At 43.4% G+C, this 25,096-nt stretch overlaps 1 protein-coding gene across 1 annotated transcript in view; it reads left to right on the top strand.

Annotated features, from left to right (window-relative positions):
• RASAL2 (RAS protein activator like 2) overlaps positions 1-23,588 on the top strand; it is a 187,323-nt gene extending 163,735 nt beyond the window's left edge. Inside the window, exons 10-19 of the mRNA XM_010580720.1 lie at positions 1,628-1,772; positions 4,994-5,138; positions 6,035-6,271; positions 6,979-7,180; positions 9,902-10,101; positions 11,081-11,942; positions 16,324-16,458; positions 17,830-18,032; positions 18,535-18,622; positions 23,424-23,588. Coding sequence (XP_010579022.1) covers positions 1,628-1,772; positions 4,994-5,138; positions 6,035-6,271; positions 6,979-7,180; positions 9,902-10,101; positions 11,081-11,942; positions 16,324-16,458; positions 17,830-18,032; positions 18,535-18,622; positions 23,424-23,588 — 2,382 coding nt within the window. The remainder of the gene's footprint in view (positions 1-1,627; positions 1,773-4,993; positions 5,139-6,034; positions 6,272-6,978; positions 7,181-9,901; positions 10,102-11,080; positions 11,943-16,323; positions 16,459-17,829; positions 18,033-18,534; positions 18,623-23,423) is intronic.
• The last annotated feature ends 1,508 nt before the right edge of the window (positions 23,589-25,096 follow it).

Here is a 25,096-nt window from a genome sequence, read left to right as displayed (position 1 = left end):
CAGGCTGCAGCCAGCTTCTTCCAGTAATGCCAGCTTGAGTAAGTTAAGCACGACCAAACACAAGTTAGAGGGTTGGAGATGTAGAAGGATGGCCGTAAGTAACATCCAAGGGACAGCCTAATTTACCTGCTCCAAAAAGGTCCTTCTGTGTTTGCGTAATCATACGCCACTTTCTACTGTCCTCCCCTTGACATACGTCTCTGAAAGGCTGGTGCTCTGTGACAGTGTGTGATAGGAACTCATTCCTTACCAAGCTGTTTGTCTGACCAAGAGAAGCTGGTAGCTGGGGTAGCTCCTGTAGGCTTGTGTTGAAATCCTGCTGGAAAGCAGGGTCTGGATTCCTGCAGTGCTAGCTGCAACAGGTAGATAAATTATTGTTATGAGTTTGCCTTCCTAGTACCTGAACGTTTGAACCTCCGTTTACTGGAAGCATTGAGCAGCTTAGGCTGCCGTAACCTAAAGCTGCAAAGAGGGTACGTTTCCAGTTCACACTTTGTTGGTGGTGATGCAGCTGGATGTTCCCAGTTTGCACCAGGTGAAAATAATTCTCTCAGATTTTGCTGAAGAGAAACAGCAGTAGTGGATTGAAAACCAAGAGTACTAAATGTATTTTTGATCTATATTTATCATATATAATTTGTTCCGCATATTTTATATTCATATGCTAGTAGTGCGTTATGGCTTCTATAGTTAATGGGGTTATAAAACCTTACTACAGCACTCTGTACTGTTTGGAGGAGGATGCTGTTTGCAGCAGAACCAGCAAGTCACAGTTATCACTCAGCCCTAATTCAGGGTGGTGTTTTGGTTTTTGGGCGTTCTTTTTTTTTGGAACAGTTTAAAAAAAAAAACAAAAAAACGGAGAAATATGCTTCCTCTCCTGGAGAACTTTACAGTGGCTGAAATTGGATCTTGCAAAATACCAAGTATTTCTTGTGAAATGCTGAGTGTCCTTGACTCACATAAAGTTATCACTTCAGGAAATAAGTATTACTGTAGAATTAGACCCTATATCAAGTGGTTACTCACTGTATCAAGACTTGCTGATAGTTCCTGCCTGGGCATTTGAATACAGTTCAAGTTAAGCCATATAGATCCACAGCAAGTATGTTAACTTTTTTCCCAAATCCTGAACCACTTTTGGTTTGTGAATTTAATTTATATAAGCCATTCTTTGTATTTAAATTTCACCAAGCTGTAAGTGCTTGTGCCTAACTTCCATTTTGGATTTTTAAATCCAAGTTTGTATGCAATATTCAGTATTAAAAGATAAATATAATATCACAGTTTCCTTCAGCAGACAAAGCCACTGATAAACTGGTGAGGGTTTCTGTTCAGGATCTGAAACACAAGCTTGGCTGTAAAGGTTTTCTTTGAGAGACTTTTGCTTCTCCCTTTATAATTTGTGATCTATATCATTTTATAAGTATAATAAACCCAAGAGGAGCCTTAGCTATTTCCTTTGCCCATACTACATGTAGCATCTGCATCCCTTGTCCCAAGCTGAGCAATTATTTCAATAATCCTCTGGATCCTCTGTTTATCCTTCCTTCTCGGCTTCTGCAGTTAGCCCGGCATGACTGAGTCTGGTTAAAATAACCTCTTGCCACTTGACCTTTTTCTTCAGGACTTCTTGACGGATTTGGTGATGTCTGAGGTAGATCGTTGTGGGGAGCATGATGTCTTGATCTTCAGGGAGAACACACTTGCTACCAAAGCTATTGAGGAATACCTGAAGTTGGTAGGGCAGAAGTATCTTCACGATGCACTAGGTAAGAAAGTGCCTGTCTGTCACCTGTTTGCATTGCAAGTGCTAACCCTGAACTGTCTGCAACATGACTGAAGCCTCGTGCACGTAGCAACGTGGGATGGGAAGGAACTTCCTCAGCACTCAGCCAGGGTGTCTAGTATTCAGATAGCAAAATACATGCTGTCTTACTCTTGACGCCCTTCCTCCACACAGAGGAAGATGCTCTTCAGTGCATGCAGAAGTAACACCCAAGGCAAGGCAAACTTGATTTGATATAGCTGAGTCCCTCTTAAAGTTTGTATCACCATGTTGTATTTCTGGCCAACAGTGATTGTTCCATCTGATACACAAACAGGCTTAAAAAAGGGATTCTGACACATAGTTTAACAGTGGAAAGCGAGACCAATACCTTGTGTTGTGGTGTCAGGAGTGAATCTGGTATCACATGCAATACAATTAGGTGGAGGTTTCAGAAAGGGTTATGAATGTGAAGTATATATTTCACTAACCTCCTTTTATGCTAAAGAAGCTCCTGCACTCACTTCAGGCTGAAGTGCCGCCACCTAGGGCGTTAGATGTCAACCAGATAACCCAGAGTATAACCAAAGTTCTCATCCACAAGTGGGTCATTGCTGGGTCATCTTCAGTCAGTCTCTTTCACTTGCTGTTGTAGTTTACAGCAAATATTAGCTATGGTGTTAACAAGTGTTAAGTGTGAGATGCCCACCCTAGTGCTTGGGTTGAATGCAGGTAGTACAAGAAAATTCATTTACAGATGCTTCAGCTGCAACTATTGGTAATGCTGACACGTTCCACAGCGGCCCTTGGACTTGCTCAGCCCTTACATTTGCCATGAGCAATTCATTCATAAACATTTGTGTTAACCTTTTAAAGCGGTACCTTGCCCCAACAAAAATCCTAAGACAAATATGGCTGGAGGGGATGAGGCTGCAAGACTACTGAGCAGCACAGGGCAGGAGATCAAGATGCAGACTATCTAAGGAGCCTCCTGCCTGTGTTTATCCAACGTGCTCTTTATTCACCACCTCATTAAAACTGCCAGGCCGACCTGTGATATCGTACTCCATTCCCCCCGAGGGGTCTTAATGTCCACGATTACGTGCCAGGGTGGATTCTGATAATTGTATTATTGTCCCCTCTCCACCAAAAGGTTCTGCCATAGTCATAAGCTACTGCCGTGGGAATTACTGTCCACACAACTAATATTGCAATCAAGAGGACCAAAAACGTGCATGCTCTCTTCCAAGGAAACTCACAGCCTCGCTACAGTTAGCTTTTACCACTCCACACAGTCTTTGTTATCCAGGATTGCACAATGAGCCACCCATCCCCCTGATGTTTCTTAGATGAAGAAAGCTTTGGAAATTGATACAAGAGAAACAAGATCAGGCCAAGCCAAGTCCCACACCACATCCTTTCACAAAAAAAAAAAGAAAAGGCAGCTTGCTTTCCCAGCAATCTTGCTTGTCCTCAGCAATCCCAGACACTGGCAAGTCATCAAGGAGATAGTTGGCTAAATTAGTGCTCCAAGGGTCAGTATAGTCAGATCTGTGATTATATGCATTTTGTCTATTTCTTAAGTGTAACGAGCCTGTTCTGGTAGTTTTATTCTCATGGGTGGAACCACTCAGCAGAAGTCACAGTCCTAGGCTCTTGCCTAGTAGGGAGAAATGAGCAGCATATTACTTTGTGCTATGCTTTTCAGCAGACTGAATGATCAGCTGTGGGACCAGTATATTACATTTGACTGTGAGGCCCTTAATGTGCAGTAATTACATAAAAATATTCTAAAATTAATGACTTCTAATACATCATTTAGAGCTGAGCGATAAGATTGTAAATCATAGACATGAGAGATGGAAAATCCCCCTAAGGTCATCCAGCTTTTTTGTAGCTCAGGGCAAGGTTGCTGATGACAATATACCAATCTAATTCTTTGTCAAGTTTTAAATGTCATTTTGCTCAGATGCCATGTTCTTTGAAAGGATTAACAACGTTACACTTGGTGTTAGCTATTTAATACATCTGAAAGAGCATCTTAATATATAATTAAGGCAGGGTCTTGTGGACCATAAGGAGTAAGTTTCAAATGTATTTAAGGAAAAAAAATATTATGCAGTAAACAACACTTAAAACAGAATTGGCTCAACAGAAGCGATGCCGAGAGTTTTGCAAATAAGTGGTCTAGATGCCTTCAGCAGAAATTTTTTGGACCCCAACAAAAAAAAAAGCTTAAGAAAATGTGCTGCCTGCTTTGCTTGCAAGAACACTGCTGACTTGAGATTTGGGGAGGGGGGGTTGGGAGGTGTTTAAGGGTTTTTATGAAAACAAAGACAAAAAAAACAAAACCCTTTTGCACAAACAAGCCTTGTGGCATTAGCTTGGAGCCAGCAAGATCATCTGAGGAGATGAACTTAAAAGACATTGAATCATTAAATGAATTAATAAAAGAGTTTTTCCTAGTGAACAACAATTTAAAAATCACTTCGTGTGCCAGCATATATAGGAGGAAAACTAGTAAGTAGGTCATTCCAGTATGTCAAACAAAGGAAACTTCATGTGGTTTTGTAAGTGTCCAGCTTCTGTTGTGATGCCGTAAGAGAAGGATGACAGAAATGCAAAGGATTTTGAAAGATGCAGGCTATAAAAATGTTGTAAGATGTTGATAAAAGAGGTTGAGAAAATTAGCAGTATCTAGCTAGCACTCAGATGTTACTCTTATTCAAGAGCAAGGTGACACTTTTTAAAATTTAAAAAAAGGTAAATTTAGAAATAATAAAAATAAATAGCATTGTCAAGTGCATTTCCTGGGGAAATTATGAAGACAAATAGCACAGCTTCATTTCTAAGACTGTGGATAGTTTTATAGTTGATAATACAATTTGAATACAAAGTCAAATCCTATTCCTTAGGCTATAAGTGAAGTGTCTGCAGGGGTTTTAAGCAAAGCCATCCTGTTATTGCATCTGTATTTGTGGGCAGCAAGGGCACAGGAGGCTGAAGCATCAGAGCACCAGCCGTCTGATCTGGTACGCCAAGTGCTCTGCTCCAAAAGAGCTGGGAGGAGTCGTGTCCCCAACATCTGGTGTCTGGAGGCTGTATTGCAGACACGGGGAACAGAAGAGGCAGTTGCCAAGGAAAGACATAAGCAGGTTTTAAAGGTGTGTCAAGGAGGCTTTTCATGTAACTACTCTGGTTTGTCATCCTCTTCCCTTTGTCCAGGGGAGTTTATCAAGGCTTTGTATGAGTCAGATGAAAACTGTGAAGTGGATCCCAGCAAATGTTCATCCAGTGAATTAACAGATCATCAGAGCAACCTGAAAATGTGTTGTGAGCTGGCCTTCTGCAAGATTATCAATTCTTACTGGTGAGGCATCTTCCCTCCCTTTCTCCCCCATTAGGTCATTTGCTTAGAAGGGTACCCATTCCTCCTCTGAAGATGAGAAAACAGCAGTTGTATGGGGAAATAGCATAGACCCATCTGTCTTATGAGACTGCCTTCGCTTCCTTTCCGCACTGCCTTCCTACGTGTGACACCATATTGCAGGTGGAACTTGTGCCCAAATTGAGGGGTTCCAGTCCCACACACCATACCTGACAGGAAATTCTGCTGAAATATGCTGCCAAAGGAACACATACTGAGCTGTGGCTGAATAAAGTGAGAAGATAACAGCTTAGCTTGAACTTGGAATAAGAAGCTGAAAGTTTTGCTGTCTATAGAAGACTTTCAGACCCTTCAGATTGTAGAATTGAATAGGGAATCACGGGGAGGAAGCACTGGGAGAGAGGTTTCTATTAATCTCTGTTTCTGAGTAGTAGTAGTGAAAGAAGGGCCTTCTGCTTCAGAACAAAGCACATGCGAAATATTGAGAGAGCTTAACAAGCAAAATAAAGATTTCAGTTATGGAGACGAGTTCAGTTTGGTTCAGTTTGGTTTTAGTATTCTAACATCCTGTTTGCTCCAGGATAGCGATGGATAAGTAGTTCTTAGCTTGTAAATCAGTGTGTCTGAAAATGGCTTCACTTAACATATATGAACAAGGGATGCTTTAAAGACTACTTAAGTATCACCAGATTAAATGGGGGTCTAAGAATAGATGTCTAATGACATTTCCTAGCCTAGAGAGAGAAAACTGGGGGCGGAGGGGGGGAAGCGCCGATGATGTTTTCTCACAGATAATTATTTCAGGTGATTGGTCACCAGTTCAACTTGTTGCATCTCATCGCCCATGTGATTTTATTTCCTGGTTTCTTGTTTTGCAGCGTGTTCCCTCGTGAGCTGAAGGAGGTATTTGCATCTTGGAAGCAGCAGTGCCTGAGCAGGGGCAAGCAGGACATCAGTGAACGCCTGATCAGTGCCTCCCTCTTCCTCCGCTTCCTGTGCCCTGCTATCATGTCCCCCAGTCTCTTTAGCCTCATGCAGGAGTATCCTGATGACCGGACATCTCGCACACTCACACTTATTGCTAAAGTCATTCAGAATCTCGCCAATTTTGCTAAGTAGGTGGTGACAATAAAACTGAAAAAATCTGTGCCTGTAGGGGTGCAAGTCACTGCAGGTTACTATGGAGCAAGCAGAGGCCCACTTGGTAGTCATGTTTGCAGGCAGCTGATTCTCTGTTAAATTGAAGTCAGCTTTAGAAAAGGAGGAAACTTCTCACTTATATGTGAACGCTGTTCCCCTTGAGACACCTCAGTGTTGAGCTAGATAAATTCTCCTTTTCACATGCAGATTTGGGCTGTGTTGAATTCAGTAGAGGGGACACAGTATAAAACTAAGAAGAGCCATGCATTAGCATGTCAGTGTGTATGCTATTTCAAAAGAAAAAAAGCCTGTTCCCACCAAGGATCATGATTTTCCTCCTTTCTTCCTCCTAAATTCCCATCTGAATAATAAAAAGGGCATGGCATGTCTCTTACAGGGAAGGGGATGCAGAGAAGGGGAGAAGAGAAAGGGTGTCTGTGGGAGGGAGGGGGGAGAGATGTGTTGAGCCCTTGACTATAATAGGAATGGTGAATTACTAATATTTAATTAAGTCCGAGAAAGCAGTGAATCTCTTAAATTGTCCTTTTTTTTTTCTCCCAGACCACATATTCAGGAAGGCAGGTCTGAAGTTAAGCATTTAAGTACTTGGCCATAAGCACTTGTAGTCTGTATTTTTTGTGGAGGTTATTGACTGGGTTTCCCCTCCTCCCCTTTCTTGCAGGTTTGGTAATAAGGAAGAGTATATGGCCTTCATGAATGACTTTTTGGAACATGAGTGGGGAGGAATGAAGCGTTTTCTCGTGGAGATCTCTAATCCAGATACCATCTCAAACATGCCTGGATTTGAGGGCTACATCGACCTGGGCAGAGAGCTCTCAGTTTTGCATTCTCTCTTATGGGAGGTTGTGTCCCAACTTGATAAGGTAAAGCAGGCTGGAGGCCCCGGGAGGGTGAATGCGGCGATTGTATCGTAGCAACAGTAAACACTAGGAAACATCAAGGGAGCAGCTGAAGCCTGCTTTGGGGAGAACTTATTCAACAGCTTTTGAGAGGAATGTTTGATATTGGTATTTCACAACTGTTCTTTCCGTGGTTTCAGATTAAGGCCTGAAGCGGGGCATGTGAAGTGGTAGGGCTTCAGCAGTAGTGCAAACACTTTGCAGAGCCTTAAGTAAGGCTGGGTGTTCAATGGTGGAGAGGGTAGCGCTTAAAATTATACCTGGAATTCCCTGAGCAGACGGTCCTTTCTTATAAGCAAGCTGGAAAAAAGGGAGGGTGTTTGGGCAGAAAATGAAAATGTTGCAGTGCCCTTTTTGATGCTAATGGAGGCGATTTGCTGCACACCAGGACCTACCCTGCCCAGGTCTGATGGAGTAATGTGTTGGCCAGGCAGAACTGTTCTCATTAAAGACCTCATCCAAAGCCCGCTGAGATGCTCTCATTTCTGTAGTCTTTGGATTAGTTTTTAGTGTACAAGAGGATGCCATGTAAAAACCTGGATCCACTCTTCAGTTTTATCCTGTAACAAAAGCAAGAAGCTTTCTGCCGTGTATTGTGCTGGGATCATATGCGTTGTCCGTATTCTGTTCTGCTGATCGCAGTAGACATCACCAACAATAAGCATTGCTTCCATTTAGCTATAGAAGGAGAAAAGGCAGTAGTTTGCTTTTCCTTAGCTATGTGGCTTTGCAGGATCCAAAATCATTAAATCCTTGATAGCAAAGGTAGTTGATAAGACCCAGAAAAGCTGAGCTGTGAGTGTTTTTTTTTTTTTTCTTTTGCAAGTTGTTGGAACTGTTCCATATTTCAACTTTTAGAGGTGCATTATTTTGTCCATATTCCATTTGTATTATTCTTTCTTTTGAAAATGGAGAGGTGAGGTGAATTGCAATGCACTCTTAATATTTTTATTGCATTAAGGTTTGCCAAAATAGTTATTTGTTGGGTATCTATTTTCTCACAGTACATTATTTAAAACAGAAAACAAAAAAACTGAGCTTGTTGCGTCAGAGTAAATTGAAATGTCCTTGACTCAAAAAGGCAATATATATTAATCTTAGTTAATCTTAGTTTGATAATAATTTATGATCTTGTTTTTCTGTTTTCCTCATACATGCACACAGTGTACATTCAAAATGTCACAGGCAGCAAAGTCAGCTATAAAGACAGTTCAGCAGCCTCAGGAAAACAGGCAAAGTGAGCAGTCTAAAGACGAGATCCTCCATTTCTACACATTGGGGTAAACCCACCAGTGCAGGGAACACTGCCATTTCCCTCCAAGCTGGTCAGGCGTCAGATCAAGAGAAGCCCAGCTCCAGTCATTAGAACTGCAAATGGATCTTTGGACTTGGTGTTGGTTACTGTGAGCTGCTCTCTGAATGCAGTGGTCGTAAATGTCTTGGGCAACGAGGAAAGGGAGGAGCCAGACCTGGATAAACTGTCAAAGCAGATCTGCTTTGCCCTTTCTGTAGGTTAGACTCACAGATCTATCCTAACAGGCCCTTGGGAGCTGGTATAGTGGTTTGCTAAAAAGAGAATTAAGGGGTAAAGTTACATGCAATACTGCTTTACTGCAGGTAATGACTGGGAAGTGATGAGAGAATTCACCTCAGAGATTTTAATAGACACAGAAGAAGTGCTACATGAAAGTGTCTGTAAAGAGACCTTTCTCTGGAGCCAAACTGATTGAATACCAGCTTACAGGAAAAATAAGGATATCTTTGAAAAAAGCATTGTCTTTGCAGCAGAGTTTTACTTTCTTATAAACCTCCAGCACTTTCACCTTCTTCCTGCAGTCCCAAGAGCCCGAAGATGCCCTGTAGATGATATAACCAGCGGTGACCCAAAGGGGGGGAGAAATACAAAGAGCCTGAATGAGCAGCCTTCCTTGCTGGAAGGTCAGCTGCTCTTATCTAGGCCTGGCGAACACTGAGCTAACATGTAATTGAACAAGAAGCTACACATTTAATCCTGATGTGATAATGTTGGGATGAGGATCATTGATGTTTTCATGCAGTTATTTTTCACTTTTAGGTAGGGAAGAATGCCTTAATTTTTGATAACAGGGTGCTACAGAAGATGGCATCAGTGTAGGATGCCAAAAGCAAAAGGCTTATGAAATGAAAACCTTCCCTTTCCCCATCTCCCTCAACCCTTGCAATTCTCTCATGATCCCCCTGAATGCCGCATCCCCTTGTCTGTTGGCATGCATTTCCTTTACCACGTGACACCCTTTGCCTGGAAAGTTCCCCCACTAGCTGAATCTGTAGTCTTTGAATGCCCTTTAATGAGTAGATAACTGTAGTTTTCACTTTGACCTCACCCACCTTGGACTTAGTTTGCTTTGCATGATAGTTTTGCATTGGAATGGCAATAGTTTTGTTTTATTGAGCATGATTTTTATTTTTGGGGGTCAATCCTAATTTCTTTTCTATTTCCTTTTCTTTCCTCAATGTCTGCTGCACCCCGTTTCGTCTCCTCCATCCATCTCGTCGCCGTGGTTACGCTGCTCCGTAACACTGCATTACGGTCCTGGCACACCCGCACACAACCACCCACCCTCCTTCCTTCCACCTCCACCCCTCCGCCTCTGTGCATCGTTATCAAAAAACTGGCGGATGTCGCGGTGCTTGTTGTCCAATTAGGGTGAAAATTCCTTCCTACAGGCGACCGTGGCAAAACTGGGACCTCTTCCTCGTATTCTTGCCGATATCACCAAATCAATGACCAACCCTACGCCCATACAGCAGCAGCTGAGGCGTTTCACTGAGCACAGCTCTAGTCCAAACGTCAGTGGCAGTCTCTCCTCAGGGCTTCAGAAGATATTTGAGGACCCCACTGATGGGTATGTAACAGCCAGAGCTCAAGGGAAGATGTGGGATAAGGGGGGTTGTTAAGTCTGTTAAGAGTTGAGTGCTTCATCACCTGAACTGTCTGCCCACATCAGCTGTAGGAGCGGGGAGCTTGGGCCTTTGTATGGGGAATACACAGTCCTAGTAAGAGGTGCACGAGGTGCACAAGGTGGCACTGGTGACCTGAAGCTTTTGACTTACCCAGGACTCAAAAGTGTCTCTGGGAGTCACTGACTTCAGCTGCTAACAAACAGTTTTGCAATTTACTGCCAGTCTGAGTGTCCAGATGCATAGTCAGCCATAATGTTTCCTTCTGGCGATCACACCACTTATTTACTGCTGATGAAAAACTGGGCTGTAGGTGGAACTTGTTACCAGTGAAATAGCAAAAATAGTCCCTCCTCTGTTTAGTGCAGCATTTCTCACAGCATAATAGCTGTTAATCAGAAGCAAAAAGCTGTGACATGGCAGAACTGCCAAAGAGCTTGGATACTGTGGTCTCAGAGTAGTTTCTGTGCTGTCAGTTATGAGGGCCAGTTTTGTCACGTGGAAGTGTCTGCCATCTGAGCTTACATCTAGATCTACAGGAGCCTTCACACAACTCCTGTTGAATTTTCAGACACCCACAATACGTAATGCTGGTGAAGGGTTAAACGGGAACTGAACTGCTCTGAAGTCTTGCTGGAGACAGAATTGTCTAAGCGGGGAGGATTTGGTGGGAATGGTTTCCATTTCACCTGTGGAAAAAATAAAGATGAAGCACTTCTTGAATCAAATGTAATTCTCCAAGATAAGTGGTAATTAAGGAAGAGTGTGTTCTGACTTGAACACAAAGAGCTCATAAAAGGAAATCTGGTTCCTTGAAGCTTTCAGTTGGGTGGGAGGTTAAATGAGGTAGAAAGACTTCTCGGGGACGGACCTCTCGGGGTCTTGGCTGCTTAAAAATTAACCAAATTCCTCTCCACTCCACAGTGACTTGCATAAGCTGAAGTCTCCAACACAGGAAAATGTAGATGGATATTTTAGGGGCAAGACCTTACTGTTGGTTCAGCAGGCATCCACCCAGAGCATGACTTACTCAGATAAGGATGAAAGGGAAAGCATCTTGCCCAATGGACGTAGCATCTCTCTCATGGACCTCCAAGATCCTCACACGGCTCACAGTGACCATGCTTCTATTATGCACGATGTGCCTTTGCGCTTGGCCGGCAGCCAGCTCTCGATCACACAGGTAGCAAACATCAAACAGCTGTGGGAAACTCAGAGCACACCCCAGAGTGCTCCCCAGGTGAGAAGGCCTCTGCACCCAGCTTTGAACCAACAGGGCAGCCTCCAGCCTCTGTCGTTCCAGAACCCGGTTTACCATCTCAACAACCCAACCCCACCGATGCCGAAGGCCTCCGTGGACTCCAGCCTGGAGAACCTGAGCACTGCCAGCTCCCGGAGCCGAAGCAACAGTGAAGACTTCAAACTTAGTGGACCCAGCAACAGCAGCATGGAGGACTTCACCAAGCGCAGCACGCAGAGCGAGGACTTCTCCCGGCGCCACATGGCCCCAGACAAGCACGTCCCCATCGCACTGCCCCGCCAGAACAGCAGCAGCCAAGCACAGATCCGCAAAATGGACCAAGCCGGGCTGGGCGCCAGGGCCAAAGCTCCGCAGTCCTTGCCGCACAGCGCATCCCTGCGGAGCACGGGCAGCATGTCTGGAGTGTCAGGAGCCATGGTGACTGAACCCATTCAGAATGGGAGCCGGTCCCGGCAGCAGTCCTCGTCCTCTAGAGAGAGCCCTGTCCCAAAGGTGAGGGCAATTCAGAGGCAACAAACACAGCAGGTAAGGAAAGCCTTTTTCCAGGTGCTTTCTGCTTTGGTGTTTAGCTGATGGCTGCATTGACCTTCAAAGCTTTTTGACCTTTGAGTTGAACTGAGTTGAATCAAGAGTACTGGCACTTAAGCAAGTGGCCAGTAGCAAGTGTAAAGAATAGTCATGCTTGTTACCCTTACAAGCTTGGCAAGCCTAGCTTACCTGTTATTTTTGGATGCTTCTGTACTAAATTAAAAAAAAAAAAAGTTTTCTATTTACTAAGGTAGGAGCAAGCCTGCTGAAAGAAACAAAACTTGAAAATTTCCCTGAATAAAAAATATAGAAGAAGCTTTGTTCCAAATTGTAGTTAAGATCGCCACGTGAGACGGCATTTGCCCTGTAGTGCTAATTTAAAAGCATAGCTACCTAAAAACAGAGAAATAAACAAAGGTAAAATATCATGGAATAAACTGCTGCCAAAATAATAAATAAGTACAGTTTTCTTAAGTGTGGAGAAATCTGTATTTCACCATGACGCAACAGTCTATTGCTAGTCCCCAAATAAATACTATTAATCATCCCAAACTATGAATAATGCAAACACTTTCTGGACGGGAGTGCTTATATGTACCAACTCCTAATGCACTTTATCAGTTGTTCATAGGCAACTGTAAATCAAGATATTCCTGTCAAAAAGCCAAAGTTCCATTACTTTAAAAAAAAAAGGAAGAAAAAAAAATGCTGTTGTGATTTGCTGTGTATGAAAATCTTTTCCTAAATTAGTTTGATGCTAAAGAGAAAATGAGTATATAAATGTTTGGCACTACAGCAAAGGTAGAAAATGTGTCAATCTGCAGGTCAGAGAGAAGGTGGTTGTTTTTAGAAATGTCACACTAGTGCATACAGACTTATCAGCTGGGCAAGGTGAGGCTCTTGAAGGCAACACCTGTGCTATTCCTTGAGGTTAAGTGTTTTCTTCTGTGGTCACTGTGAGGGTAAACATGGTCATGTTTGATTTACCTTACCTAGTACAGAAGGAAATTTTTTAAGCTCCTGCTTTCCACAAGACCTTCTAGGAAAGATGCTACTCTGTTCACAGGCAGGAGTGAAGACTTTTCACTCCAGAAAGTTGCAGCCCCTGAGGTTGATGCTGCTGGTGAAGCTACATCCACAGGGAGCAGGTTATGATGCTCCTTGCTGATGTAGCCCTGTTGGCAAAAGTGCTGGTGAAGACATGGCTGTGCAGGGGGAAGGCTTTTGTCTTGTAAGGTAAAGCTGGCAGAAGAACTTAGTTGCCAGCGTGAGCTCCTGCTCTGCCAAGGGTTTCACTGGTATCCCTGTTGGTACAGCTTTCTTGGCAAACTCCTGAATGTTACAGTCGAAAGGAGGAAGATCTGGGTGATGCCTGGGAACCCAGGAGCAATCGGACTTCAAAACTATTTTGATACCTCAAGTTCATTAAAGTACAAGGAGATGAGAAACACTGAATCACAAAGCAAAGCTTAATATGCCAAGTTAGTAATACCAAAAAAAGTAATTGCATATTATTTGAAGTGCATGTGTTTGTGTCCTCCTTTGGAGCATGTGTTTTACATTTGGGCATAGAGGGGTTGATAGGTAAAGTAAATTGAATACAACTAAGCCTAGTGTGGAGGTGTAGGAAATTTTTAGGCCAGTAACAAGGATAAATTTGAAGGAAAAACTCCCTTTGCAGTTCTCAGGCATCCAGTGTGAACCTGTATTGTATGATCTGCTGAGTTTTATTGTATGGTTCTGTGCAGTGTCCTAGCCAAAATCCCCGGGGAGCTGGTACCTTTCCTCAGGGCTTGTTACGAGAAGTGCCTACACAAATACGCAAAGAGGGCTTTACTTTGAAGGTGTTAGGATAAGGAAGAGAAAGTACAGGTGGTGTGTCTCCAGTCTTTGTGTGTACACCTTACATGGGTGGCTTCTGCCCTGTGTGTGTTTATGAGAAGCGTTCAGTTGGCTGTTTGCAAACTCCTGGCACTGCTTATCTTAAATTGCTGATTACCCGACTGCCCCCAAGTACATCAGTTACCTGTGCTTGTTTAGCATCAAAGTGACTGTCTCAGACTTCCCTCTTCTCCAGTTACTTTTTACATTCAGCTTCACAGATGCCAACAACTATGACTGGCTTCAGGGCAGTCTCCTTCCCCCCTCTTGTAGGCGATGTGAGTCTACTTACTTTTCCACTCTACTTTCCATACTAATTGTTTCCACTGGATTCATTAGAGTGCTTGCTCCTATTTTATTCATAGAAATCAATTTGTTCTTTCCTTCCCCACACCCTTGAGAAATGTCTTGAAGTGTGCCAGATCGAGTGGCCAAAATTTTTTTGAGGCAAATTCCACTGTGTCCTTTTAATTGCAAATCGTGTTGTGGAATTCTGTTCTTATTTAAAAAAGAAAAAGAGAAAAGAGAAGTTGGGCATGTTCTTTCTGGGCATGTTCTTTCTAGGCATGCTTTGTGGGCGTTATAATTATTAGACTCTGTTCTCTACAAGTACCATTTGTTTCTGAATATAGAGCTAGGCCCTTTGTTTACTGGAAGAGGTCACTTTTTGCCTTCCATTTGCATTTAGTAGGTAGGTGGGAACAGAAATGTCAGTGTGTTCCTCTGGAAGAGAGGCAGAGAGGGGAATTAATACATGTTCCTAGCAGGCTTTTTCTTTTTTCCCCTTTATTAGAGTATAACTCATAACCCATTAGCATGTGAAGTGCTTGCCATCCACTTGGTCTTTGTAGGCTTTCTGAGTTTGGCTGCTGAAAATACTCTTCCTACAGCTTGCAAGGTTGTTTGGCAATGATTGCTGCTGATCAGCAGTCTGTTACAAGGCTGGTGATGTCGTTTATAGTCACTCTTCTGCTATCTTAGTCCTCCATAACTGCAATGAACGGTGACAGTGTTCATCCATAGCTATTCCTAATTCCTCCAGCAATTCCTAGAGCCAAAGTATTTACCTCTGAGACGAGGCTGTTGGTGGCAGAGCCACACACAGTTCATAGCCTCCCTCACTGTGGCCGCCTGACAGCAAATACCATCAAAAAAAATCTAAGGAGCTTTGCCAAGCTTTCACACTGCACTTGAAAGAGGCTATTAGCCTTTCTGCTGTGAAGACTTCTTTCTAGCGAAAAGGCCTCTGCCTAAATCCGGAGATTTTTGCCTAATTCCTACTCCTTTCCTTTGCCTTTATACCCATCCTTGCTGAGGCTTCTTCCAGTGCTGGAGTCTTCATCGCTGTTCAGGACAGCTGAGCTGTTGCAGGCAGATCGTCTGGCCGGAGCTGGCATAGGACATATGCAGCACTCGCCAGCCTTGTCCTCGTGAACAAGTGAAACAGAAATGGAGGTTGACATGATCCGTTGCCTGCCTCTTGTAGAGAAGCTGTTACTCCCCCATCAAGAGCTCCTGAGAAACTGAGACTTCAAAATCCCCCTGCCAGGGAGCACATTTCACTTTGGTACGATGCTGAAACAAGGCAGTGTGATGAAAAGCTGCTTGAGTGCAAAAAGAAGCTACAGTTGGGGGGGGGCGGTACAAGGAGGGAGTTGATCTTTCGCATTTCTCAAAAAGTTAAGACAGTGTTGCTCTTTCAGGGGTAATTATGCTAATTCCGGTGCTTATAAACTTGTCTTTGTCCATGAAAATTGCTTGGAATTTGTAGCAAGCCATATTTTCCCCAGCCAGGCAGAGAGTTTCTTGTTTCTTCTCTTGGCTTCCTTTTCAGATTCCCTTAGAGAGGATAGCCTCTGATGATGTTTTACAGTTCTCCTAGTAAGCACTGCTGGCCCTGACCTCCTTTCACAGCCTTGTCTGGGTGTATATGCTACAATAGACCTTCTAAATCTGATAGTGATAATGTTACGCCTCTTTGCCACTTTTAAGCACTGCTGTACTGTCTCATATCCAAGCCATGCGGCCCCATCCTCCATTGCAAAGTCTGTCTGCAGCCTGGCTGAGAAAGCTGTGCTCCCAAGTTAAGCTCCTCAGTACTCCAAAGAAACCAATCTGTCTTACCTGAACAGGCTGCAAGCGAAGCTTTGTTACTGTGTTTTCTTTGTGAGAGAAATCACAGGTTGAGAAGGCCTTACTGAAAATCTGGCAAAGGGGAAAAGTGGATGTGAACAGGATTTGGAAACAAGAACTTTTCCAGAGAGAAGCTTGCTTAGAGAGGAAGAAAAATTTCTCAAGTACATTGGTTTTAGAGGGACTCAAGTAAGTGCTGTGGATCCAAAGTCAAGGGAGGGTAAAGTATCTCTGCAAGAGAGGTTTTGGGGATCCTTTGAGACTGACAGATTCATGGTCATTTTTCTCCTCCAAATAAACTGGATTTTAGAGCTGATTTGTATGTAGTTTCTCTGAAAAATGCTTACAGGTATCTCTGCTCCAGGTTCAGTCGCCTGTGGACTCTGCCACAATGTCACCAGTGGAAAGGACAGCTGCGTGGGTTCTTAATAATGGACAGTATGAAGAAGTAGAGGAGGATGCAGAGCAGAATCCAGATGAAGTCAAGCATGCTGAGAAGGTAGATTTTGTTCCGTATGCAGCCGACTTGAGGGCTGCCAGTGAGTCCTGTCCACCCTACAGCTGAGTTCAGAGCAGCTTTCAGGCACTGCTGTGGCAGTCATGCTTTCAAACTCAGGTTGTATTGGGATAACTTCCTGCTGTACATGCTGTCACACATATCTGTAGTACAGTATCCCATGCTACAGATTAACCCACATACAGGCTGTAGCATGTCAAATGGGTGCAAACTGACATAGCTGAGGGTTTGTAACATTACAGGCTGGTATTTGGCACTTACGTGAGTCACACTACCTAAGTGTATTAGATCCTGCTCAAGTCATTATTTTTTATGACAACACTATAGCTACAACATACTGCTGTTTTTCTATGCTTGCAAAATTTTTAGTGATCATTAAACTCCATTAAAAAAAAATCACTATCGTTAACCCAACTGAGTATAGCTTAGGATATGCTAAGTGATTGTACAAGGCTCTGTAAACGCAATTCAGTCTTCATTAATAGTTGCATTCAAATTTTGTCTTGGGCTTCACCTGAGGCAAGTGCCTGTCATCTAGGTAGTAAAGTGTTTCTGGGCTACACAGAAATGTCCATGATCTTTTTTTAAAGCGTATTTATTTTCAGGAGTAGATACCATTTTTCCAAATACAGTTACATCTGTATGCTGCTATGGCGATGAAGTTTAGTAAGAGGTTTCATGTTTTGAGAAGGCAGGGAGTGAGGAGGAGAACATTTGGTGGACAAGAAGCAGGAACATAGGATTATTAAGAAAGGTGAATGAACCCAAACCAAAGTGGAATACGTTGAGATTCATTGCACTACTGCAGAAGTGATTGTCCGCAGAGACAGTAAGTAGAAGAACAAAACCTCAGCCAAGTAAACTTACAGGCTTTATTTTGTAGTGAATGATTTGCTGTCTTCATATGTGTTTTGATGCCTTGATTAGGTCCTGAAGAATGAGGTTTTTGGGTCCCATACTGGTCAGTTTTGTAAGTTTGGTCACCCCAGGGCATTTTTACAGTTGAGCACTATTAGCAGCTTCAGTCTGGGAAGTGCTTGAGTCTGGGGTAACTGGGGATGTTTGCCAGTCAGGGCTGAGGAGCCATGTCAGAGCCCTCTGCTTAAATCATGCTACAGAATGACATCCTACACTGTGGGAGTAGCTTAACGCTCAGTGGGAGCCTATGTACTCCTTGTCTGTGGTTGCTCACAGTTGTTTGTTTGTTTGTTTGTTATTTGCTTTAGTTCTATCAATTTATTTTTCATTAAGACAACAATGTCCTTCTCTGAACAGCAGCAGCAGATTATAATGATCTGATCTCTTCCTTTTTCCTTTGCATCTGATTCTTTCCTTCTTTCCTTCCACCTGCAGTACGAACAAGAGATAGCGAAGCTGAAGGAGCGCCTGAAGGTGTCAAGTCGCCGGCTGGAGGAGTATGAGCGGCGGCTCCTGGTGCAAGAGCAGCAAATGCAGAAGCTGCTGATGGAGTACAAGTCTAGGCTGGAAGACAGTGAGGAGAGACTGCGCAGGCAACAGGAGGAGAAGGACAGCCAGATGAAAAGTATCATCAGCAGGTGAGGCTTTAGAAAGTTTGGGACTGTGTAGGACAAGCAGCTCCCCTGTGTCATGTGTTCTCTTTGACACTAAAGAAGGTAGTTGCATGGGCTTCTTGACATCTCTGGACTGATACCATCCTGCCTTAGAGATGAAGAAATGGGGATGCAGGTGTGGAAACTTGCCTCAGATTGCCAGGAAGTGGCAGTGAAGGAGAAGATTTAGGAATTTTTAACCCCGGTCTCTGTTGTGCTTATAACAGGTCTTTTTGCTTTGTTTGGAATCTGTACTCAAGGCGGGAGTTTTTCAGAGCAGTTGCATTTTTGGCAATGTCCATTTTGAGAATAACAAGGTTAGGCAGTTGGGAGTGTCAGATGGATAGATAAGCTTTTCTGAGCACAGCAGAATTCTTCTCTTGCAGAGCCAGGACAATCAGAGAAGTCAAACCAACAGGCCAGAGTACCTGAAACCCTCTGGAATAGTATTAAAAGGTCCTAATTTATACCTCTTTGTGCTAACCAGACTCATGGCAGTGGAAGAGGAGCTGAAGAAGGATCATGCAGAGATGCAAGCTGTCATCGATGCAAAGCAGAAAATTATTGATGCACAGGTAAGGAGCTCAGGATCTCCAAGAATCAAGTGTTCTGTGCGTAGAACCCGTTATTCTCCCCTGTCCTCCTGTCCCAGTATTGTTATCTAGCTCCCAAGCCAGTATTGGCCCATGGTATTGCACATGTGACTTACTGCCTTCTAGGAGAGAATTGGGTTTTTTAATTAATAAAGGCTGTACTGTCTGACAGTAGGCTTTGAGACAGCCTGACAACAAATCACAGGACTGATCACTTCTCCAAAACCTTTTCTACTTTGTGAGATCCCAAGCAGGTAAAGGAATAGCAGTGCATTGTGTAGACATTGTTCCAAACGTGAGCCTGGGAACCCTGGAAAAGCTGTGCCTCATACCAGCATAGTTTAATTGCCATGTGCATGCATCTCAGCTATGCAAGCTAAAAGCATGGCTTTGAACATTCAAGTCAAGAAAAGAGAATGCTTGCAATGGAGCATTGCCCTGTATAATGTCATATGTGGCATTTCACCCCATCTGACTGTCCACGTCAGTCCTGGAGAAATGCCCACTTTGCCACAAACCTGCAGTGCTTGCCTCGGTCAACAGAAGTTAGCTGTGGAAAGTGGGACCCAGCAGGCAATGCATGTGGGTGTATTGTGTGGGATCATTTCAGCTTTTCTTCTGTGTCTGTGCTGATCCCAGATAGCAAAGCTTGTACAACAGAGCCTGAGACTGGTTTGATATCTGCCTGCCATGTTATGTTTGTGATATTTGCATTTGGAGGACATCTTTCCTGCTTCTGGGCTTTTCAGTAGTTCCAAATGTAAACTTTCCTTAACAGATAATCTTAAGAAGATGACCTGTTTCAGGAATAACCCAAGTTATTTCAGAAAGTTGTTTCCCTACACAAAGAGTGGCGAGGGGGGTAGCCTCAGTTGAAAATTGTTAAAGATGATACTGGTGTATTAGAATATTGGCATAAGTGAGCACAAAAGGGCATACCATGGCCATTTTTTTTCCTGTTGAATGGCCAGCAATAGTAGAAGTGTTTGCACTCACATGGAACTGTAGGAAAAATATAAAGTAGAAAAAAGCTGTGGTTTTAAAAGCCTGGTAACACTAGGAGCGTATTTATAGCAGATTTCTTTTTGATAATTTGAAAAGTTCCATTTTTCCTGCTGCCTCTGCCGGTTTTCCCACAGTTCTTCAGAAAGACTGTTCATGAAAGCTGGATTTTTGGGTCTGTGCCATCTAATCTGAATAAATCACTCATGTAGAATAACATGGCACTTCTGTTACCTAGCCTTGCAGAATAAAAAGAAAATCCTACTGGAATTACAGCATATATAGGTCCTAGCTATTGTGCAAGATGCTCTTCATGGAGTCACCAGTGTAGTCACCCTTTCTAGATGCAGCTCAAGATTAAATCCCTTCTGTGAGGGCTTGCACTCAAAATGTGAAGTGGGAGAGTGCAGTGCTGGAGAATGAACAGGAATGTAGTCAGTCTATTTTTTTATTTTCTCGGTGGTGAGGAAACCGTACAGCAGCCTCCAATCTGATCAAGGAGTATGGCAAGTGGAAGCTGGGCTAGAAGTTGAACAGGCTGGGCCATTTTTTTGGAGATAGACACAGTCAGGGCATCTTGCAGTTACACTCTGACAGAATGGCAGCCCATCCAAACAGTAGCCTGGTTTTTGAAGGAGGTGATGCCTTTTTCATCTGCCTCGAGAAGGTGAAAGGGGCACTGAGAAAACTCAGAAAAAGTGATTTTTTGGAGGGGAGGATTTGAGAGATTGTGACTGAGTAAGAAACTTGCCCTTCCCTTTGTTACCTGTCTGTGCCAGTAGGCTCTCAGCCTTGGTGTGAGGTTATGGAATAGCAGGGTGGAGAGTGGACCAGTCTGATCCCTCAGTGTCACCAGTTGGCAGAGGGAACTGCTGCTGACTTGTGAAAGCTTCACACCCTCAGGGCTGGAAGGGTGTGGTCCTTGATCACACTTGATCAAATAATGCATCATTGATCACCTGCAGTGGAAATTGTTGAAAAAAACAGTAGTAAAGCAATAGCATTAATGATTCCTCTTTTAATCTGAGACTTTTTTTCTTCTGAAGTGCTGTTAGCTACTTGGGCAAGCAAGGTCATCAGCAAACCTTAACTGTTTCAGTGTCAACTGCTTCATTGGGTGAGAAGCTTAGTTGTCATTGCCCTTTCATGGGTGCCTGAGCAGAAGAGGAAACTGATGAAAGATTCAGAACAGACACACCAGAGGAGCCAAGTGTTTTCTGAGTTCTGTAGCAATCCCTCTAAGTTGCACTTGGAAGATTTTTATTAGTTTGTGATTGATTTGGCAAAGGGATATAGCAGTGGCTAGAAAAGAAAAGGTCTTTTTTTACGTGAGATTTATGGAGTGGAGTTGGAACCTGGCTTATCACACCTGTTTGAAGAATTAAATGGCCGCTAGGAAACAGCAGTAACCCAGGCTTCTTGTGCTTAGTTACATCGGCACAAGACGCTTTTCAGGATTTGCTCTTTTGTCTCGTGGTCAGGTGCAGCACCCAATACTGCACCAATGCACAAGGACAGCCTTGTTCTCAGGGTACGTGCTGCTTGCACTGGCTCTGGGCAGCGCCTCGTGTGCGCTGTGGTTCCAGAGGCTGTCTCTGGCCCTCCCTGACTCGGCAGGGGCTAGGTCTGGCTAAACTCTCTCCTTGGAGCAGCGGAGCTGCAGAGAGTACTAGCCCAGTTGCTATTGCAAGTGACATCTCCGCTGTGTTAAATTACAGGTCATAAATGGGGATGAGATAATTCAAACAGGCAAGTAAACCCAATCAGTTCTCTAGCTGAGCAGTACCCAGTCCTGGCCCAGTGCACTGACCTCCTACCCATTCCAGCTCCTCCCACTCCCTGTGCCCAATTCATGTGTTTGTTAGATTGTATTTTCCTTTGAGCGAGAAGATGCCTCTACTCACCAAGCTCATGCTTTTAAGATTGATTTTCCAAGTGTAGATTTCCAGCTGTTTCACAAACTGGCATAGTGAGCACTCATCAGTGCCAGAAAACAACCAGCCTTTCATTTTTAACTCTTTGGAAAGCTATATTCTTTGGAAAGAAATTTTAATTTTAAGTTATATATTCCAGGTGAAACTTAGTCCAAGGAGGAAGAGATTTAACTTGCCGAAGAACACATTTCTGCTAAGGCAGTTGTGTTATACAGGATTTATTTCAGCATGGGAGGAAAGGCTAAGGCCTTTAACTCCTCTATTGTCCGTTCTCCTTACTTATGTTGACTGGACCAGGGCAAGTGCTAGGGCTGGCTATAGCCTGCCTTGCTGTTAGTTGATTTCTCATGCCTCCTCCTCCGTTTGCTTTGCTATACAGAGCTTGGTCTCCAGGGCTGTAATACAAGCAGTACTTAAAATTCTGCTTTGTTTTTTTTCTCCCTAACACTTACCCCTGTGGGGAAACCCACTGAGAAAAGCAAACATTACTTGATTACTGATGTACCAGACAGCTGATGTTCTGGGATCAAAATCTCAAGGGGCTGTTGTAGCACTTAGGTCTCCTGAGCAGTATGTCTGAACTATCCCTTAATGTTTGTGCCTTCTGTGCATCATTTTTCCTTCCATTTTGTTTCTCAATGGGCTGGACTGGGAAGAGTTCCTGCATGCAGCTTTTTTCATTCAAGTAAATTAGACATTTTTCCTTCTCAAGGAAAAAAAGCCAATCAGCTGGTATCATGGAGAGCATATTTACCTTTTGCCATCTCTGTTGCTGCTTTGTGTGGCTGCATTACTTTTTTTTTTTTTGAGGGAAGATGAAAACTGTCATTTCTAATTGTGCCACCAACTCTTTGGCTTGACCATCCAGTGCTTTATCCCACTGCAGAGAATCTAGCTGTTAGTAGGCTGGGTTTTGTTGATGGGTTTTTTATTTTTTATGAATTTAGTACACATCCTTTAGCTTTCTGCTAGAAGTGGAGGCTAGCGCTTTCTGTGACAGAAGAATCAAAACTGGGATGTGGGAACCCTGGATTCGGCAGAGCCCGGGAGCCCCTCTGAGCTGGAATGGGTCTAGGAGCAGTGTGTTCAGTGTTTGTTCTTTGTGTTCTGTCGATGGCATCTCCCCCTCCACCCACAATGTCCTCTTCCCCTTCACCTCAAATAACCCCTTAGTTTTAGCTTTTGGCTGCTTCTTCTCTATGTTGCTATTGCACCCTCACTCCTGCTGGTGACTGCAGGCTGCCATTCACCTGCTTTTTTTCCTTTATTTCAAGCATACCATGAGTTTACTCTGAGCACACTCCATCCAAAATACAGAGACAATGGCCATTAGATACCACTTGCACTTTTCTCTGCCAGTTGAAACCTCCACCACTTTTATTTTCTGCTGCCTGTTTCTGTTTTTCTAACATAATTGAAAAAAATAATAATAATTGGCTATCGTTGTTATTAACACCGACACCCCACCCCACCCCACCCCCCCCATGACAAAATACTGCATTTCCATCTGCCTCTGTTGGAGGCTGTCTGGATAAAGCCACCGTGACTGGATCAGTTCGCCAATGTAACTTTGACTCACTGTCACCTTCCATCATGCAAAAAGGCCAGGAGGGCCAGACCAGCCTGTGAAAAGCCTGTGGCAAGCACGGGCCATGTTACCCCAAGAAAACAGAAAGAGGCAGACATCCCATCTTACCAGAGAATGTTAGCTAAACTGCCTCTGCCTAGAAATCATCTGAAGACACTGCCACAGCCCCGTGTCCTGGAAGTTCCCCATAAAGCAGGCTTGTGGGGCAAAGGCATTTCATTTGTGAAGGAGCTCTGACTTTGTGGGGTGTTTGTTGCAGGAGAAGCGGATCGTGTCCCTGGACTCTGCCAACACGCGGTTGATGAGTGCCCTGACACAGGTGAAGGAGCGCTACAGCATGCAAGTCCGCAATGGCATCTCCCCCACCAATCCCACCAAGCTTTCCATCACGGAGAATGGTGAATTCAAAAACAGCAGCTGCTAACTGGGCAGATGCTGCCAGCCATCTCCCCAGAAGGGCAAGAGGGAGCAGACTCAAGAAACCTTCAAAATAGCCCCCCCTTCCCCTTACAAGTTTACATGATGCTGCTAATAAAATGGAAAAGAAAGAAGAACTCTGAAAGGTGGGCTTTAATTCCCCACTCAAGGCCAGGAGAACCAGGCTCCCGAGAACAAGTCCTTCCATATCACTGTGTAAATAGAGGGAGCTCTTGGGTCATGTACAGAAAATGCCAATGTAATATACCAAAAGGAAGTGAATACTGTAGATTTTTTTAATTATTGCTATTTTTATTATTATTATTTTTTTCTCTTGTTGAAAGCACTGCAGTCCTTGGAGGAGGAAGAGGGGAGTGTGAGTGCATGTGTGTTGTGGGTGAGAGAGAGAGAGATGAGCAGTGGGTTACATTAGACAGCAGCTGTATATATCAGGCTGACTGTTACAAGTACATGAGTGGAGTGAAATAGTAGTGAAATGAATTCTGTAAGAAAACTCATCTGCTGGTTTTATTCCCCTCTTCTCTAGCTGTTCTTTAACTGAATGCAAACTCAATAGCAAACATTTTAGCAAGAAAATCGGCTCTTGCTGCATCCTGTACTTACTTTTGGTAGGACTCTGGCAAAATATTGTCAGTCTTTTTGAACAAGGTAAAAATTGGAGCAGCAAGCTTGTTTCCTTGCATTTGCACACAGTCAGGCTTCCCATCAAACAGACAGAGGGAATCTGCAGTTTTTCAAGGTAGGATTCTTTCTTTTTTACCCCAGTTCTAATGCATTTTTATATTTTCTGTTTTGAGAATTTACAGACCTGTAAATACTTTTTTTCAAATTTCTATCCAATCCCCACTTTAGGCACCATGCAGTGGCACCCTGAATTCATTCTCTGCACCCCATCAGGAACAGTCAGGTTAATGCTCTGAGGAAAGGGCTAACCGAAGGGTGCCCGTGCCCAGCAAAGTAGATTTCCGTATGCAAAATTTCCTTTTTCCTAGAGGATTTCTACATTTTAACTCTTATTCAATTTCACTATTTCAGCCGCTAGCTTAGCCAGTCTAGTTCCAATGAAAGATGCTTTCTGCACGTTTGTGTTAAAAGATCTTCCATTTCCACTAAATTTTTCTTTCTCTGGATGCTTTAAAGGGTTTTTTTTTCAAGTTCTGTACACACCAGTTTTTTCCTAAGGAGTTTTGACTAAGCTTTCATCTCCAATTACTTCCAGTTGTGTTTCACAGAAGCATACTTACTGGCTGTATGTGAATGCGTGCATAATTACGAAGTGACCTTCTCGTGGAAGATAATGACATTCACAAACTGTTAAAGATTAACAATAAATGACACAGTATTGTCAATTCTCATGATTTCGTCAAATGCCACAATATTTAGTCTGAGAGATTTTTCTCAAGCCCCATATTCTAGAGTCAAGTAATAGTGTGTGAATCTTCACTTTCACTTTTTGGTATACATTTCCAGCCCCCAAACTCTCAAAGTAAACAA

This window comes from Haliaeetus leucocephalus, unplaced genomic scaffold, assembly GCF_000737465.1.
Source record: "Haliaeetus leucocephalus isolate CR32 unplaced genomic scaffold, Haliaeetus_leucocephalus-4.0 Scaffold730, whole genome shotgun sequence".
NCBI lineage: Eukaryota > Metazoa > Chordata > Aves > Accipitriformes > Accipitridae > Haliaeetus > Haliaeetus leucocephalus.
The sequence above is the reverse complement of the archived record's forward strand: the minus strand, read 5'-3'. Positions and strand labels throughout refer to the sequence as shown.